The 17,825-nt window shown below is 44.0% G+C and overlaps 1 protein-coding gene across 4 annotated transcripts in view; it reads left to right on the forward strand.

The window, feature by feature from the left end:
• The first annotated feature begins 554 nt into the window (after positions 1-554).
• Positions 555-17,825, forward strand: part of adam11 (ADAM metallopeptidase domain 11) — a 38,591-nt gene continuing 21,320 nt past the window's right edge. For 2 of the 4 annotated variants that reach the window (XM_027029644.3, XM_027029643.3), the window contains exons 1-10: positions 1,226-1,691; positions 2,081-2,247; positions 8,001-8,077; positions 8,527-8,593; positions 11,823-11,905; positions 12,741-12,804; positions 14,049-14,112; positions 15,476-15,591; positions 16,659-16,733; positions 17,823-17,825. The exon at positions 17,823-17,825 is cut by the window's right edge and continues 69 nt beyond it. In XM_027029644.3, the coding sequence (XP_026885445.2) occupies positions 1,634-1,691; positions 2,081-2,247; positions 8,001-8,077; positions 8,527-8,593; positions 11,823-11,905; positions 12,741-12,804; positions 14,049-14,112; positions 15,476-15,591; positions 16,659-16,733; positions 17,823-17,825 (774 nt within the window). In that variant the 5' untranslated portion in view covers positions 1,226-1,633. Of the gene's footprint in view, positions 621-1,225; positions 1,692-2,080; positions 2,248-8,000; positions 8,078-8,526; positions 8,594-10,542; positions 10,852-11,822; positions 11,906-12,740; positions 12,805-14,048; positions 14,113-15,475; positions 15,592-16,658; positions 16,734-17,822 lie in introns of those variants that run through there. The other 2 variants (XM_081697804.1, XM_081697805.1) reach the window with 2 other exon arrangements.

Consider the following 17,825-nt stretch of genomic DNA (forward strand, 5'->3'; position numbering starts at 1 on the left):
CAGGAGCCTAAGGGAATCCTTCAGCATGTATTTCTTTCCCAATGGGAATGGTACAGTCAGGCTTGAATGTAGTGTTTTTGCAGCTTGCTCCTATATATCAATCAAACTGCATTCAGTCTGGCCAGTGTGACGTGTAGCTCAGTTCAGTAAATAACCTTTTGTCCATAACCAGTGTAACTGGCTCTTTGCCAACCCAAACACCCTGCATGGTCTTGGATTCTTGAAATTATTAATATTTAATAATCGTTAATATTTAATCATTATTAATAATATTTTAGAGACTTTTTTGTTGTTCTAACACCACGTTTTAAGATGGCCTGGTTGAAAATGATCAGTAACATATAACTCGAATTTGCATATTTTAAAACTGCACGCTCTCCCAATTACATGCTGTGCCGTTGCTCCGCTCCGTGCTACATTTTGCAGTTTATTTACTACTTGTTACACGCTCTTGAGCAACTTCAGTTGTTAAAAGCGAAGGCGAGCGCAATGGCCCAGCGCGCGTCTACTGCGGCGTGAACTGTAGCGGCCGCGTGACAGCTGCGTTCTCGCGCGCGCAGCGTTTATAGACAACTCGCACGAGAAGGTGAAGTGGAACACGCGTAGCGGCTGTTGACTAAGTGCGTTAACTTTCCGCGGCTGTAGGGCATTTGCAGAAATCGATGATCCTCCTCTGGGCTCGCCCGTAATGCAGATATCGCCGAGCAGCTGAATGTCTGATATCTGCGGCGTTTCTGTCCATTTGTTCATCGCTGCACCACGCTCGTACGCGAAGGACTTGACGGTTCGCGCGTGATGCAATTGCCCTGGCCGCTATTTGGAACAGAAAGTGTTATGTGGGCTTATGTAAGTTTGATTATGCAGCGTTAAAGCCGCACTTTGACTGACTCATTTAAATGAGTTTACCCCCCTCACCTCCCTCCCCAACGTGCTACGGTCTGTTTAAGAATGTTGCATATTACCCCACTTGCTCTTTTCAATATTTGCTTATAACCAAGGCGCACGGCAATACAATGCGAGGATCACGTCTTCAGAAAGGGGACATCTTATAAACGTTGTGATCGTTGTCGCATGTCAATGGCTATGCAGCCAGAGCGTGATGTATCATTAGAAACGTTATAAAAAGAACTGTTGAGAAAACGTAGAATCCTTGTAGTTTTGAATGTCTGAAGCGCCGAGGAGGAGGTTGCGGGTGGGAGTCCCGTCGAAGCGTGTCGAATGGAGAGGGAGGGCGGGTTGGGCTACTCCGCGACGGTTTAACGCGCGACATCCTTTACTGTCCTCGCCGTGTTTGAGCGAAGCCGAGCTGCGAGCAGCACAGCTGTAAAACATGTCTTCGTTCGCTTCCCCAATCCTGCGGTGAACCGTGTCGTTTGTGTCCTGTTTTTTTTCCCTTTTTCTTTTTCAGATGCTACGCTGGTTTGGATCATTTTTTCCGGCGAACGTGATATCGACTCCCTGCATCAATCGCGATGCCCGTTTCGTGCTTTAAAAACGGCGCACCACAGAGATAAGAGTCGGTCTCCATGCTGCAGGGTTTTTTAGCGTCAAATCTGCCCCTGGTTCTGCGTGCCGGAGTGCGGTTCTCCTAACGCGGCAGCTTGGCGCCGATCTGCGGGACTATGTGAGCACCATGCTGCTGATGCAGTGCCTTCTGTGGGCTGCAGCTACGGCTCGGTTCGCCGTGACAGGTAAGCGCAAGCGTGGCGTGCGGTGCCTTAACCGGCACCTTCTTTAACCTCGTTTATTGCACCAACAGGGTACAGGGGTCCACAGTTAAGTTATTAAGCTCTACAGTTAGGCCGATGGTCCTTCCCTCATGCACCATCTTTAGGCGACAACACTCGGTCTAATTTAGGTGACGTCTGAGTTCTTTCCACTCTCTGGCCCCATTTTCTGTCCCCATCACCGAAGGCAAGCCCGCGGCGGCGCGTTTCCCCCACGCGCACATTTGAACGTCCAACGTCAGTCGCGGACCAACATCAAAGGCAACGTGCTTGTGCGCGCGCGAGTGGCCCTCGGTCCCCGTGACTAACTGTCGGCCCGTGTTGTCTTTGCACCTGTGTCCGGAACGGCAAAGGCTGGGACTTCGCGCCGCGGGACGGGACGGCACGGCGCGGGGACCGCGCGGGTTACGCGCAGGAGCTCACGGAACCCAAGCGGCTCCAGCAGCACGGCGACGCGGCGGACGAGCTCGCGCACCGTCGCCTGGATACCAGAGTAAAGGCCCACGCCGGTGACCCGCACGTGAGTGACTTCTCGTTTAAAGACGTGACCTGCATGCACACAACAGGCAACTTGATTAGGTGTGTTATTTACTGTTGCAAAGATAAAACGCTCTTTTCAAGGCACCGTGCACTAAAGTTATGGAGTTACTTGTGGAGCGTAACTGACAATAGTTTAGCTTCAGGTAGGCGGTTTTCTTACAGACTGAAAGATAAATCTTAGCTGCTCCATAACCTTTAGCCCAAATGCCAGACTTTCGCACCTGTTCTCAAATATGCCCATTTCACGGATTCCTTTAAATATCACTTATGCCATCGAAGGCCTGAAAGTGCAAGAGTGTTTCGCTTCGTCCGTATGTCCTCTGCGCCACGTCGGTGTTGGGTGGCGTGACCTTGCGTGTCTGGATCGAGCTGAAAATCTAAACGCCGCGGCGCATAAAATGGAAACTAATGTCATCCTATACTCGGAGAGTGCAGAGTCAGCATCTCTGAGATACCGTAATTGTATACTTTAAAGTAATATATGTAATAGGAGTGAACAGCTTCCTGTAAATGACCGGTAAAAATGGGTTTCACAATTTCAATATAGTCACGCAACGTGAAAATGACTCAAAACATAATGATTCAAAACGTTTATTCTATTTCTATTTAATTTTATTTTGCACTACTTCAGGGTTAGTTCAGTCATGGCCAAATCACTCGGAAAATAATCACTCGTGCAGTAATTTAAACCACGGTTCCAGTTTGATCCTATTGTGCCCTTATTAATTTAGGTTTTCATCGCATTATTTACACACAGTATAGAACAAAATGTATTTTGGACAGATACATTTTAGTTGTGTGTGTGTGTGTGTCCGCGCAGACACACACAGATACATTGGGGTTGTTTGCGTGCCTGTGTGCATGTGCAGATACAATGTGGGTGCATGTGCGCGTGTGTGTGCACAGACACATTGATGCTTGCGTGTGCATTTGTGCATGCAGATACATTGGGGTTGCTTGTGTGTGTGTGCATGCGTGTGCGTAAGGGAGGCAGAAAGAATAGACGTGGTCTGAGTCCGGAGCTGTAACATCAGAATGTTCCTTACTTGAAGTGCAGTGACAGATGAGCAAATCCAGGCCAATTATACCCACGGATCCGGGCATGGTTCCATCAGATACTGGCAGGCTGAGGAATTTCACCATTAATGTTTAAAGCAAAGGGAGATGAAGGAGAGAGAGAGAGAGAGAGAGAGAGAGAGAGAGAGAGAGAGAGAAATAGGGAAAGGGGGGGGGGGGGGCTATCTCCTGAGTGTTGCTAAGAATGGCTTTGGGACATGTCTCTCACCAGGTTGCCATTCAACTGCTTTAAACATCATTTTGTAACAGAATAGTTTATCTTTTATTTCAAGTCATTTTCTTTACTTTAAAATCGACCTTAGCCATTAGTTTTTGAGCATAAAAGATGTATGGAATGAGAAGACAGCGATGGCTTTTTAATGACGGAAAGTGTGCAGTGAAATCTAAAGCTTTAAAATGCCTGGTTATCACAGAAGATGAATTATGAACGGACAAATACATCCTAGCTTTTAGTAAAGGTAGCTTTTAAAACATGTTCAATTTAATTTTTGTTTAAAAAATTAAATTAGTCGTGTTAATGAGATAGCTATGTATTTTTAGACATACGGATTCTTAATCTTACTTTTAGGTGTTTCTGGTAAATTGCGCAGGCCTAGAACTATGCATAATAGTATGCATTATTCAAGAAGTTGGATAGAAGATAAATTGCAGAGGTTAATCAGGGGTTATAGAGGAGGTTAGTTAAAGGTTAAAGAGAGTCAGGGGTTATAGAGGAAGTTAGGGGTTATAGAGGTGGTTAGTCAGGGGTTCTAGAGGTTAGTTAGAGGTTAAAGGAACTTAGGGGTTATAGAGGAGGTTTGTTAGGGGTTTTAGAGGTTAGTTAGAGGTTAAAGGAACTTAGGGGTTATAGAGGAGGTTAGTTAGGGGTTATAGAGGTTAGGTTAGAGGTTAAAGGGACTTAGGGGTTATAGAGGTTAGGTTAGAGGTTAAAGGGACTTAGGGGTTATAGAGGAGGTTAGTTAGGGGTTATAGAGGTTAGGTTAGAGGTTAAAGGGACTTAGGGGTTATAGAGGAGGTTAGTTGGGGTTATAGAGGTTAGTTAGAGGTTAAAGGGACTTAGGGGTTATAGAGGAGATTAGTTGGGGTTATAGAGGTTAGTTAGAGGTTAAAGGGACTTAGGGGTTATACAGGAGGTTAGTTGTAGGTTATAGAGGTTAGTTAGAGGTTAAAGGGACTTAGGGGTTATAGAGGAGATTAGTTGGGGTTATAGAGGTTAGTTAGAGGTTAAAGGGACTTAGGGGTTATACAGGAGGTTAGTTGTAGGTTATAGAGGTGGTTAGTCAGGGGTTATAGAGGTTAGTTAGAGGTTAAAGGGACTTAGGTGTTATAGAGGAGGTTAGTTAGGGGTTATAGAGAGTTAATCAGACCTGTGTAGGGTGCGGAGGGGTTGGGGGTTAATAATCTCTGAATGTGTGTGTGTGTGTCTGTGTCAGTGTGAGAGAAAGAGAGCTATAAGGTCTTGCACAAGATATAAGAACAAGATATACTGTATCTAATAGGACCAATAGGACCCATGTCCTACTTTTTACACACACACACACACACACACGCACAGGAGTGTAAATGAACATGTACAGGAATGAGTAAATGAGGATGTACAGGAGTGTGTACAGTAGGGTGTTCAGGAGCAGTTACAGGAGTGTGTTCAAGAAGATGTACATTAGTGTGTCCAGGAAGATGTAAATGAGTGTGTTCAGGAGTGTGTCCAGGAGCATGTAAATGAGTGTGTTCAGGAGTGTGTCCAGGAGGATGTAAATGAGTGTGTTCAGGAGCATGTAAATGAGTGTGTTCAGGAGTGTGTCCAGGAGGATGTAAACGAGTGTGTTCAGGAGTGTGTCCAGGAGCATGTAAACGAGTGTGTTCAGGAGTGTGTCCAGGAGCATGTAAACGAGTGTGTTCAGGAGTGTGTCCAGGAGCATGTAAATGAGTGTGTTCAGGAGCATGTAAATGAGTGTGTTCAGGAGTGTGTCCAGGAGGATGTAAACGAGTGTGTTCAGGAGTGTGTCCAGGAGCATGTAAATGAGTGTGTTCAGGAGTGTGTCCAGGAGGATGTAAACGAGTGTGTTACTCCATCCAACTTCTGCAGCGTCCACCGCCACCCTGTAATGAGGGTTTCGTGGACTGTTTGTGAGCGAGAGGGGTGGGGATCAGGGGAAGAGCGATGGAAAGAGAGAGAGAGAGAGAACCAGAGGAGGAGGACTGGTAAAGATGGATGTGATTGAACAAGTGAAGAGAAAATGAGTATGTACATCCATCTCACTTTCTCCCTTTGTCTCTGTCATCCTCTGCTCTCTTTCTGACTCCCTTCACCATTCTCCATCTCCTGTCTCCTCTCACATATCTAACGCATATTCATAACAAATCAATAATAGGTTTGTTTTTTAATTATTCAACATGTGGGATGCATTTAATAGTGCTGCAGGCCTGTAGAGGTATACAGCTCCAGTTACAGATTGGTGGCTCTCTGAGACAAGCAGTCTCTGAGCCTCCAAACCTGGATCTCCTCACAAGCTCGGACCCGTCTGCACCAGTTCCGCGCACATTTTTGTCTGCACATACACCCCAGGCAGGGCCTGGTTTACAATTACATTCATGGCATTTTAGCTTTTATACAAAAAAACATACAATTATGACTGAATACAAATTGAGGGTTAAGGACCTTGCTCAGGTGCCCAACAGTGGTATGGCTTAAACTGGCAACCTTCAAATTTCAAGTCAAATACCTTAACCACTGGAGCTACCACTGCCTCTTCTATGATTCTACCTCTATGACACCTTGTGCTTTCAGCACGTGGTGAAGAATGCTTTTGAGAAAAATGGTGTGAACAGAGCTATTGACATGTTCTTGTTGCCAGTTATTATAAGATACATTATAAGACTTTGTTTTTAAAACAGAACTACAGTGGTGCTAGTGCTAGAACTGCAGGTATTTTGAGCAGTTTAAATGAAGGTCTTTCCCCTTCTGTGTCACATCACAAAAGGCACCAACAAGCAAATGATCCAACAAATCTTATCAGTTCCACTGTGTGTAGAGGGATAACACAAGCCAATCGCTAATGAATTTCCCGCTGAATGCTGTGTGACTGGCCACTTTCATCGGGTCTAAGACACATGCTTCAGCATGCATACCTAACCTGGATGTATGTCTCGCTTTATCTGTTACTTACACATCATCTGATGATCATCAGACAGTGTTCTACCCAGAAATCATCTGATGATCATCAGACAGTGTTCTACCCAGAAATCATCTGATGCTCATCAGACAGTGTTCTACCCAGAAATCATCTGATGATCATCAGACTATGTTCTACCCAGAAATCATCTGATGATCATCAGTGTTCTACCCAGAAATCATTTGATGACCATCGATGTTCTACCCAGAAATCATCTGCTGATCATCAGACAGTGTTTTACCCAGAATCACCTGATGATCATCAGACAATGTTCTACTCATAAATCACCTGATAATCATCAGACAGTGTTCTACCCAGAAATCATCTGCTGATCATCAGACAGTGTTCTACCCAGAAATCATCTGCTGATCATCAGACAGTGTTCTACCCAGAAATCATCTGCTGATCATCAGACAGTGTTCTACCCAGAAATCATCTGCTGATCATCAGACAGTGTTCTACCCAGAAATCATCTGCTGATCATCAGACAGTGTTCTACCCAGAAATCATCTGCTGATCATCAGACAGTGTTCTACCCAGAAATCATCTGCTGATCATCAGTGTTCTACCCAGAAATCATCTGCTGATCATCAGACAGTGTTTTACCCAGAATCACCTGATGATCATCAGACAATGTTCTACTCATAAATCACCTGATAATCATCAGACAGTGTTCTACCCAGAAATCATCTGCTGATCATCAGACAGTGTTCTACCCAGAATCATCTGCTGATCATCAGACAGTGTTCTACCCAGAAATCATCTGATGATCATCAGTGTTCTACCCAGAAATCATCTGATGATCATCAGTGTTCTACCCAGAAATCATCGGATGATCATCAGACAATGTTCTACTCATAAATCACCTGATAATCATCAGACAGTGTTCTACCCAGAATCATCTGCTGATCATCAGACAGTGTTCTACCCAGAAATCCTTTGATGACTGTTAGATCATTCTGCCCATGGGAAGAATCTGAATGAGACTGATTTCTACCCTTTCTATAATAATGCTGCATGTTAGGTTTCTTTAAATGATTATATGATAATTTCTTTAGGGGTGCTTTAATTAGAAGACTAACTCTGGTCATGAAAAATACATCCTCTCATTCACGTCTTGCACAGTGACATTGTTCATTAATCAGGATTAAGGTTTTGATTATAAAGTATAATGAATAGTCTCATTTTAGTAAAGGCAACATGAATGGATAAGGTTATTTTTCCAGAGCGAACCTTTAATGTCAGAAGTGGCTCATTTGCTTATTTCAGACCCTAGTTGACAAGTAACATGTAGAAATAAAAGTTTAAGACCAGTAATTTTGCTCTGTCATTCTCTTATTCGTTCTTGCTCTCTTTTTCTTCCCCCCAATTCTTGTCTCTCTCTCTCTCTCTCTCTCTCTCTCTCTCTCTCTCTCTCTCTCTCTCTATTTGTCCCGTTTCTCCCCATCTTCTGTCTGTGTCTCACTCACTCACTCACACTTAGCCAGTCCATTTGGCTCAGATATCTTTCCTGGTGGAGGCCTTTGGGACGCCTTTTATTCTGGACTTGGAACTAAACCAGTAAGTACACTGACACACACACACCCACACACACACACACACACACATTGCTTCTTTAAATCAAATATTCTTTACTTGTGCCATTCCCTCATGAATGCCTGTTAAGTGGTCAAGTAGGAAGTATTATCATGTGTTGTTAAAACATAATGTTACCAGACATCAACAGTGTACAGTCTATGAATGTCTTTGACTTTTCATTAGGAAATGTTTCTGTATGTAATGCTCAGCTGTGATTGGCTATTGAAATAGCTGTACATGATCTGGAGATAAAGTTAAATTCTATATTTTGAGTTTTAGAGTAAGAAACTATCAGAAACCACAGTTGCTTTTACGCAGATAATCATGCAATTACTGAGTTGCATTCTGTGTGTGCGTGTGCGTGCGTGTGTGTGTGTGTGTGTGTGTGTGTGTGTGTGCGCGTGCGCATGTATGTGTTTACCTGTTTGCAGTAATCTCTTGTCATCAGATTATGTGGAGCGACATTTTGATGAATATGGAGCACCATCTCAGAACCAGGTAGGAATGTATGTGAGTGCACATGTGCATATTTGTAAGTGCGTGAGTGCGTTTTTATGTGTGTGTCAGTGTGTGTGTGTGTCTATAACCAGAACCATTCAGCATGGGTTTAGTTAACAACAAAATATGATTTAAAATTTAATTTCAGGAACAAATATACTAGTTAATGGTGGGTGATGGTGAGCATAGGAGACAAACTTTGATTCTTTACGTCCCCAAAATACAGTATGAAGTATTAAAAGTATAGGTGACCAGAAATTCAATAGTAAATGACAATAAGAATAATTTATTCTCAAATGAGTTATGTACTGCAATTTTATTTAATGTGAAATTAATTGCAAGTCAAAGCCTTTCATTTATGTTTTCTGTTACGCTAGAAGTACACTGAATGTTTGCTCCATTGTGATCCATTGTGCTGATCTACTGTTCCTGAAGTGATGTCACAGATCCATTCCAATCCATTGTGCTAATGTGACATCAACTCAGTCTGTAACATCAGCTCAGGCTAAAACGTTGTTCCCAATCTGATGTCACAGGCATCGCAAATTAGCGCAGTGCATCGGCACAGTGGATTAGCACAATAGCCTTACGTTCTGACGGGTTAAATTGCAAAGGATGACTTCTGGATGACACATGCTCACATCAGTATTCTTTTTACCATTATCAGCCATTTTTCCCCAGTGACAGTGGAATGTGATTGTCAGAGAAAGACGTGTTTGTCACACGTCTTTCTCCATTGTTTCTCTATTGTTTCTGCTGTTGTTTCTGTTGTTTGTCTTTTATTGTTACAACTTGTGTTCTGAGTGACTAAGCGCGTAGGATGAACAGGGTGTTATGGCTTGTGTTTTGGATGTTACGTGGAGCAGTGAGCTACTGAGCTGGCCTGACACTTGAAAAATCATAAATAAATGACGTCTTACTGTCAAACTGTAGTAACCAAGGCAACCTTCTTGCCATCATTAAAAATTCATCAAATCACTTTGTTAACCTTCATAACACACCACTACAGTTAAATGATTTGGTCAAATGAACACACACACACATATACACCTACATACACACCAAACTCAAGAGCAAAGTGGCTTCTTGAACAGTGTAGAGTATATAGCCCAATGTGTACTGTAAATATATGTATACTGTAAATATATTTATATTGTAAATATATATATATATATATATATATATATATATATATATATATATATATATATATATATATATATATATATATATATATATATATATGCCCAAATCCATAAAGAAAGGTTAATTTTGCTGGTTAGTTGAGTCATTATAAATCTGAGGAAAAGTTACCGGTTCTGCAGTGGGAAGGAAAGGGATAAAAATGTAGTAGTTGTGAGTGTAGACCACTGACAGAAACCGTCAGTGGTCAGGGGAGAGACGGATAGGGTCAGGGGAGAGACGGATGGGGTTGGGGAGAGATGGATGGGGTTGGGGAAGACGATGCAGGTCTAGTCGAGGGATCTCCCATACTGTACCAAGTCATTATATGTTAACTTGCCTTGATGTACAACTTTTTGGATGTATACATGGCGTGCATTTAGTTGTGTGTGATTACATCCCACCACAAGCTCACTAAGAGACACCAAACATACACTTATACACACAAACATACGCACATGCACACATACATGCATACACACACACACACACACACACACACACACAAGAGTCTGCACTTGTGAATCCCTCACACTGGTGTAGCAAAGGACTCTGGGAAAATGTCTGCTCCTCCTACCATAGGCTGTCAGCCCTGCACACCCACACAGCCAATCAGAGCACTGTTGCCATGACAACTGCCAACAGGCAGTTCCAATCCACTTTTACCACCCAAGTCATAGACACACACAGATAAATGTGTGTGTGTGTGTGTGTGTGTGTGTGTGTGTGTGAGAGAGAGAGAGAGAGAGAGAGATTTTGTTTTAATAGTGCAGTAATAGTGTGGTAATAGTGCAGTAATAGTGTGGTAATAGCAAGACTCTATATATTGTGAGAAATTAGAATCACTTTTATTCAGTATTTGCTTTGATGATGGACACCCTTTCAGTGCTGACAGCTGTGGAAGTATAGTCACGGGGCAAAAACCGAACAACACAACACTCTTGAAGAGAGTAGCTGCTTTTGAGGGATGAGCTGTCACACTCTCTCTCTCTAGTAGAGAGTAGCTGTAGTCAGTAGCACCACTAAGTTGGCAACTGTGCATCAAATGAAGTGACGGACTCAAGAAGCAGATATCTGTGAGGTGTAGTATGAGAGTGTATGGGTGTGTGTGTGAGACGTGCGTGTATGTGCTTCTGTGTCCTTCTGGTGTTTGACCGAAGTGTTTTACTGCAGTGGTGTGTTATGGTGTCTGGCAAAATGATTTAATGAATTTTAATGAGGGAAAGGTTTCCTTGGTTACGTCTGACACTAGGAGGGTGTCTGACACTAGGATACTGTGTTTTATTTTTTACAGTTGGTGGGTTTGTGCAAGTATATACAACCTTTAGTATAACACACACATGTATTTGCATGCACACAAGCAAACACACACGCAAACACACATGCATACACAGATGCACGTATGCAGCCCCCCCCCCCACACACACACACACGCGCGCACACACACACACGCACAGATGATAGTTGAGAGTTCTGTAGTGAGAACTTGTAATGGTTCAGTGGTTTGAATGACTCTACATGTTACCAAAGACAGTATCAGTACTACTCTGGTTTAACTGTCCTCCGAACATGACCCACTTGCACTGTTTGTGTGTGCGTGCGCCTGCGCGTGTGTGTGTGTCTGATAGTATTCATGTATTAATAGCAGTGTTTTGTGGGAGTTGTGAGTGTATTAATATGACTATTATCAGAAATGTCTGTGTGAATTAATAAAAGATTTTCTTTGAATTTTGAATATATATAGTGGGAATATTAATGAAAGTATATTTGTGTAGGTTCTAAGTGTATAAATGTATTACCAGGAGCGTTTGTGTGGGTTCTACTTGTATAAATGTATTACCAGGAGTGTTTGTGTGGGTTCTACTTGTATAAATGTATTACCAGGAGTGTTTGTGTGGGTTCTACTTGTATAAATGTATTACCAGGAGTGTTTGTGTGGGTTCTAAGTGTATGAATGTATTACCAGGAGCGTTTGTGTGGGTTCTACTTGTATAAATGTATTACCAGGAGCATTTGTGTGGGTTCTGACTGTGAGGCGGTATTTTAGGGTGGAGAGCTGTGCTATTATCATGGTGTAGTGCGAGGGCTAAAGGACTCCTGGGCTGCTGTCTCCACCTGCCACGGCCTCCGGTGAGCTCCAACTACACCTCCACCTACACTCTAGCTCCAACTACACCTCCACCTACACTCTAGCTCCAACTACACCTCCACCTACACTCTAGCTCCAACTACACCTCCACCTACACTCTAGCTCCAACTACACCCTCACTTACACTCTAACTCCAACTACACCCTCACTTACACTCAAGCACAACTACCCCTATACCTACACTCTAGCACTACACCTACACTCTAGCTCCAACTACACCCCCACCTTTATACACATTATACATATCTGTTCATATAAACTAACAATATATGACAATATCTTTACAAAATCACACCTAACATTTATATAAATATTCAAGAGACTATGAACAAAGATATGTTTTAGACACAGATTGTTGAACGTGATTTTTAACTCAAAACAACAATGTGTGAATTACACAGAGACTAAGGCAATATTGTACAAGTGGGTCCAGAAATACCTTGGTGACAGTAAACGTTTAATTTCTGATCATACTGATCACCATGTCCTGTCATTACACTCGTGATCTCTCCTGAACTGTAAATGTTACTACATACGCAAATCTACACATACGCAGTAGGATGATCAGGGATAACCCACGTATGTAGAGAGCTGATCTGGGATCAGGGATAAATGTGGAACTGTGTGAGGGAGCTAGAAGCTAAGATCAGACACATTTGCATCCTGTCAACCACTCACAGAGGAGTTTATAGAGACTCCCTGGGGCCCAAACCATAGATTAAAAAGAACATTTCTGAAGGTCATATGAGTGACTCCTCTGCTTGCTCTGTGTGTGTGTGTGTGTGTGTGTGTGTGTGTGTGTGTGTGTGTGTGCAGGGGTATGTTCTTCGATGGCAACTTTTCTTATGGAATTGAACCCATGCAGCGCTCCAACAAACAGGTCAGTCCCCATCTCTTTCTCTTTCTCTCTGCCTTTCACACTCTCTCTCTCCCCCTCATCTTTCTGTCTCTTCTGTCCAGAGTAAAGTTCAGTGTTATTTTATCTGTCTGTTGCGGTAAGGAAAAAACAGGTTTGACACCCAATCCCGAGCTCACATCCTACAGCCTGCTCACCGCTCCTCCGCTGAACGTGCTCGAGGGCGCAGAGATGAAAGAGCAGGGGAGGAGATCAGATTCTCCGCAGTGACTGTCCAGGGGCACAGTGGCAGCAGGAACGTCTGCTACCTGTTAGAACCCCTGCCCAGTCCCCGTATGACTTCCCCCGAGAAGAGAGGGCGAGAGAGACAGAGAGGGTGGGAGGAGAGAGGGAGAAAGAGAGAGAAAGAGAGAGAGAGAGAGAGAGAGAGAGAGAGAGAGAGAGAGAATTATTCCCATTAGAGCACAGTGTAATGTAAGCACAGTACCGTGGAACTGCAATGATGGGTTGATCGATATTGCTTCCTTTCTCTCTCTCTGTCTCATTTTGTGTGTGTGTGTGTGTGTGTGTCTCTCTCTCTCACCCTCCCGCTGTCTCTTTCTGCCTCTGTCTTTGTTGGTCTCTCTGTCTCTCTCTCCCACTCTACTGACTCCTTCTGCCCTTGTGTGCATGACTTAATGTTTTTTTCCATAAAGTATTTAACATTGTTGTCATGCTGTTATGCACTTATTATCTATCTCTGTCTGGTGGAGTAGATGAATAATATATGGTGCTGTTGTGACTTGGCTCTAATGGCCCTGTGAGTAGCACTCAGACGAGCTGGACGCTCAGATGAGCCGTGTGCTTCACGCCAGACCGCAAACATTTTGGGAGGAATGGATTTGCATTTTGCTGGCATGTAGTTTATGGCAGTTTACACGTGTACATTTTTATAGGAGGGGAGTGACTTTTCAAACTGATTTGTGTCACATCACTAAAAGCACAGTCAAGGTGAAGGGTCTTCAGATTTCTTACGAACACCTGTATTAACAGGTGTAAGTAAGGTCCTGTATGCAACACAGCATGTCTTGCAGAACCGATGAAGCCATCACAGATTGCTGCTCATAACTAGCTCAGAATGCAGTGTGTACTGTGCGGTGTGCAGTGTGTACTGTGTAGTGTATAGTGACTAGTGTGTAGTGTGTAATGTGCAGTGTATAGTGACTAGTGTGCAGTGTGCTTGCTGGAGTGGCTGTCCAAAAGGCCTTTCATCCTTCTCTTGTGTGCAGGAACGGAACGTTCATGTTGTGTACAGAATGCCAGACGTGCAACTTACGAAGCCGTTCTGCTCAGGTAAAATGTACAAACACACTAAGTTTAATTACAGCCTTGATCTAGTTCACCTGATCTCCTTATCTAGTAGCTCACCTGAATATTAGAGGCAGGTTTGTTAGAGTAGAAGCAGGTGTGTTGGAGGCAGGCATGTCTGTTAAAACCAGTTGATAGATTGTACCCCCTTAGACCAGGAACACACTCCCCTCACACAATTATAAATATATGTTTCTCCATCAGGACTGAATTTGTATTTTCTTCAAATCATAATCATTGTACATCCTCTCTGTATTTACAGCATTTGGCTGACAATTTTATCCAAAGCAACTTACAATTATGACTGAGTGCAACTTGAGCACTTGAGGGTTAAGGGCCTTGTTCAGGGGCTCAACAGCAGCAACTTGGCAGTGGTGGAACTTGAACTGGCAACCTTCTGATTACAAGTCAAGTACCTTAATCACTGAGCTACCACTGTCCATACAGCCCCTCTGTACACGCTCTATGTACAGCCCTTCTGTACGTGCTCTATGTACATCCCCTCTGTACACGCTGTATGTACAGCCCCTCTGTACACGCTCTATGTACAGCCCCTCTGTACACGCTCTATGTACACCCTGTACCAGCTCTATGTACAGCCCCTCTGTACGTGCTCTATGTACAGCCCCTCTGTACGCGCTCTATGTACAGCCCCTCTCTACACGCTCTATGTACAGCCCTTCTGTACATGCTCTATGTACAGCCCCTCTGTACATCCCCTCTGTACGTGCTCTATGTACGACCCCTCTGTACACGCTCTATGTACAGCCCTTCTGTACACGCTCTATGTACAGCCCTTCTGTACACGCTCTATGTACATCCCCACTGTACATCCCCTCTGTACGTGCTCTATGTACAGCCCCTCTGTACACGCTCTATGTACAGCCCCTCTGTACACGCTCTATGTACAGCCCTTCTGTACACGCTCTATGTACAGCCCCTCTGTACATCCCCTCTGTACGTGCTCTATGTACAGCCCTTCTGTACACGCTCTATGTACATCCCCTCTGTACACGCTCTATGTACATCCCCTCTGTACACGCTCTATGTACAGCCCTTCTGTACACGCTCTATGTACATCCCCTCTGTACACGCTCTATGTACACGCCTGATTATCCTCTTCCTCTCTTTTTTCTCTTGGTCTGTGGAGTATTGATTTAGTGCACGGGTCTCTGGGCACTCATAGATTTCTCAACTGAGTGGCTGAAAACTAATGACAGGATACTTTGGTTTGGGATGGTTTACATCTTGCCCCTGCCCCAGCTTCCTCAATCTCTCTCCTCTCTCTCACTCTCTCTCTCTCTCTCTCTCTCTCTCTCTCTCTTTCTCTGTATGTCGTCACTGTCAGAATGCACAGGGAGCAGTAACTCGGAGGGTGGTTCTGCCAGTGACGATGATGCCCCCGGGTCTACAGAGACAGACTGGCCCGTCTTCACAGATGGGTTGAGGAGGACAAAAAGACAGGTGGACTTTGACTTTGGGGTCATGGGCTTGCACATAAAATATTTATTCACCAGAAAATGAACTGAATTACAAGCTAAAGAACAGTTTAGGACAGCTGAGGCCGGGCCAAAACAATACACAATATGTGTGTATCAGTGAGTGTTTAACAGTGAGGGCTCTATATCTGTGGGCTCAGCACAAGTGCAGAAAAAAAGGCCATCACGCAGGTACATGTGAACGTGGCAGAAATGTTTGATAGTTTCATGACAAGTGTAGACGCAATAATCTGGTGAAGAGTGACGCAGTTACAAAAAGATGTCGGATCACACGATCAGAGGGTGTGGTTAGACTCATCACATGACCAGCAGGTGTGGTAAGGTGTGCCGCCACAATATCCAATCAGATTAACTCCTTTCGTTCCCTTTAAAAGCCAAGATTGTGCCGGTGACACTACGCACTGTGAATTTGTCACTTGATAATATATGGCACTTGATGATAATACATATTATTATTGTCATTATTATTTTTGTTGTTCACTGTGATGAGAATAAAATTAATATTTACATTGTGATGACAAATTATTTAAATTATGTAATTATAATATATAATGTGTAATGATACAACTGCTTCAAAATGAATTAGAATTGTTTTTTCTTACAAAAAATGTTTTTTAGGTCATAATTGGGAGATATTTTTAGTGGGGTACTTTTTTTAGCATGGTCAGAGTCCTGTAATGAGAAATTGAAATCTTTCTGTGCCTGTTTAAAGTGAGGAGAACACCGTGCTGCACTTGTATCTGAGGAGGCGGTAGTGCAAGCGCTGTTTTACGCCAAAACGAGCTCCAAACTAACGCTGCATGCATCTGAAATGTCACACCCCTGTAGTGCTGCTCCTCTAGCGTATCACAGGGACGTTTATTTCTGTCCACCAAATTAACAAACGCCCATAAATGTGCACAAACCCCACGAAATGAGTAAAATGCAGTGTTAGATAGCTTTGACACCCCAGCACAGCCACAAAATTGGAGCCCTGAATGTGTAACACTGAGTGTGTAATACTGAATGTGTGTAGTCTGTGTAACCCTGCAGATCCGTAGGGCACCGCGGACTGTCCAAACCGAGACCAAATATGTTGAACTGCTGGTGGTGAATGACTATGACCTGGTAAGATGAGTTAGCTGTGTGTGTGTGTGTGTGTGTGTGCACATGTGAGTGTGTGTGTGTGTGTGTGTGTCAGCGCGCGCGCGCGCGTGTGTGTGTGTGTGTGTCAGCGCGCGCGTGTGTGTGTGTGTGTGTGTGTCAGCGTGTGTGTGTGCATGTGTGTGTGTGTGTGTGTGTGTGTGCGCGCACATGTGAGTGAGTGTGTCAGTGTGTGTCAGCGTGTGTGTGTGTGTGTGCACATGAGTGTGTGTGTGCGCGTGAGTAAGTGTGTGTGTGTGTGTGTGTCAGCGCGCGTGTGTGTGCATGTATGTGTGTGTGTGTGTGTGTGTGCGCACATGAGTGAGTGTGTGTGTGTGCGTGAGTAAGTGTGTGTGTGTGTGTGTGTGTGAGTGTGTGTGTGCACATGAGTGAGTGTGTGTGTGCGCGTGAGTAAGTGTGTGTGTGTGTGTGTGTGTGTGCACATGAGTGAGTGTGTGTGTGTGTGTGTGTGTGTGTGTGTGTGCACATGAGTGAGTGTGTGTGTGTGTGCGTGAGTAAGTGTGTGTGTGTGTGTGTGTTTGCATATGAGTGAGTGTGTGTGTGTGTGCGTGAGTAAGTGTGTGTGTGTGTGTGTGTGTGTGTGTGTGTGTGCACATGAGTGAGTGTGTGTGTGCACATGAGTGAGTGTGTGTGTGTGCGTGAGTAAGTGTGTGTGTGTGTGTGTGTGTGTGCATATGAGTGAGTGTGTGTGTGTGCGTGAGTAAGTGTGTGTGTGTGTGTGTGTGTGTGCACATGAGTGAGTGTGTGTGTGTGTGTGTGAGTAAGTGTGTGTGTGCACATGAGTGAGTGTGTGTGTATGCGTGAGTAAGTGTGTGTGTGTGTGTGCACATGAGTGAGTGTGTGTGTGCGTGAGTAAGTGTGTGTGTGTGTGTGTGTGCACATGAGTGAGTGTGTGTGTGCACGAGTGAGTGTGTGTGTGTGCGTGAGTAAGTGTGTGTGTGTGTGTGTGTGTGTGTGTGCACATGAGTGAGTGTGTGTGTGTGCGTGAGTAAGTGTGTGTGTGTGTGTGTGTGTGTCTCAGTAACTAAGCCACCCCTCTCCTGTATTTCTCAGTTT

This window comes from Electrophorus electricus, chromosome 15 (assembly GCF_041902795.1).
Source record: "Electrophorus electricus isolate QZ-2024a chromosome 15, ASM4190279v1, whole genome shotgun sequence".
Taxonomy (NCBI): Eukaryota; Metazoa; Chordata; class Actinopteri; order Gymnotiformes; family Gymnotidae; genus Electrophorus; species Electrophorus electricus.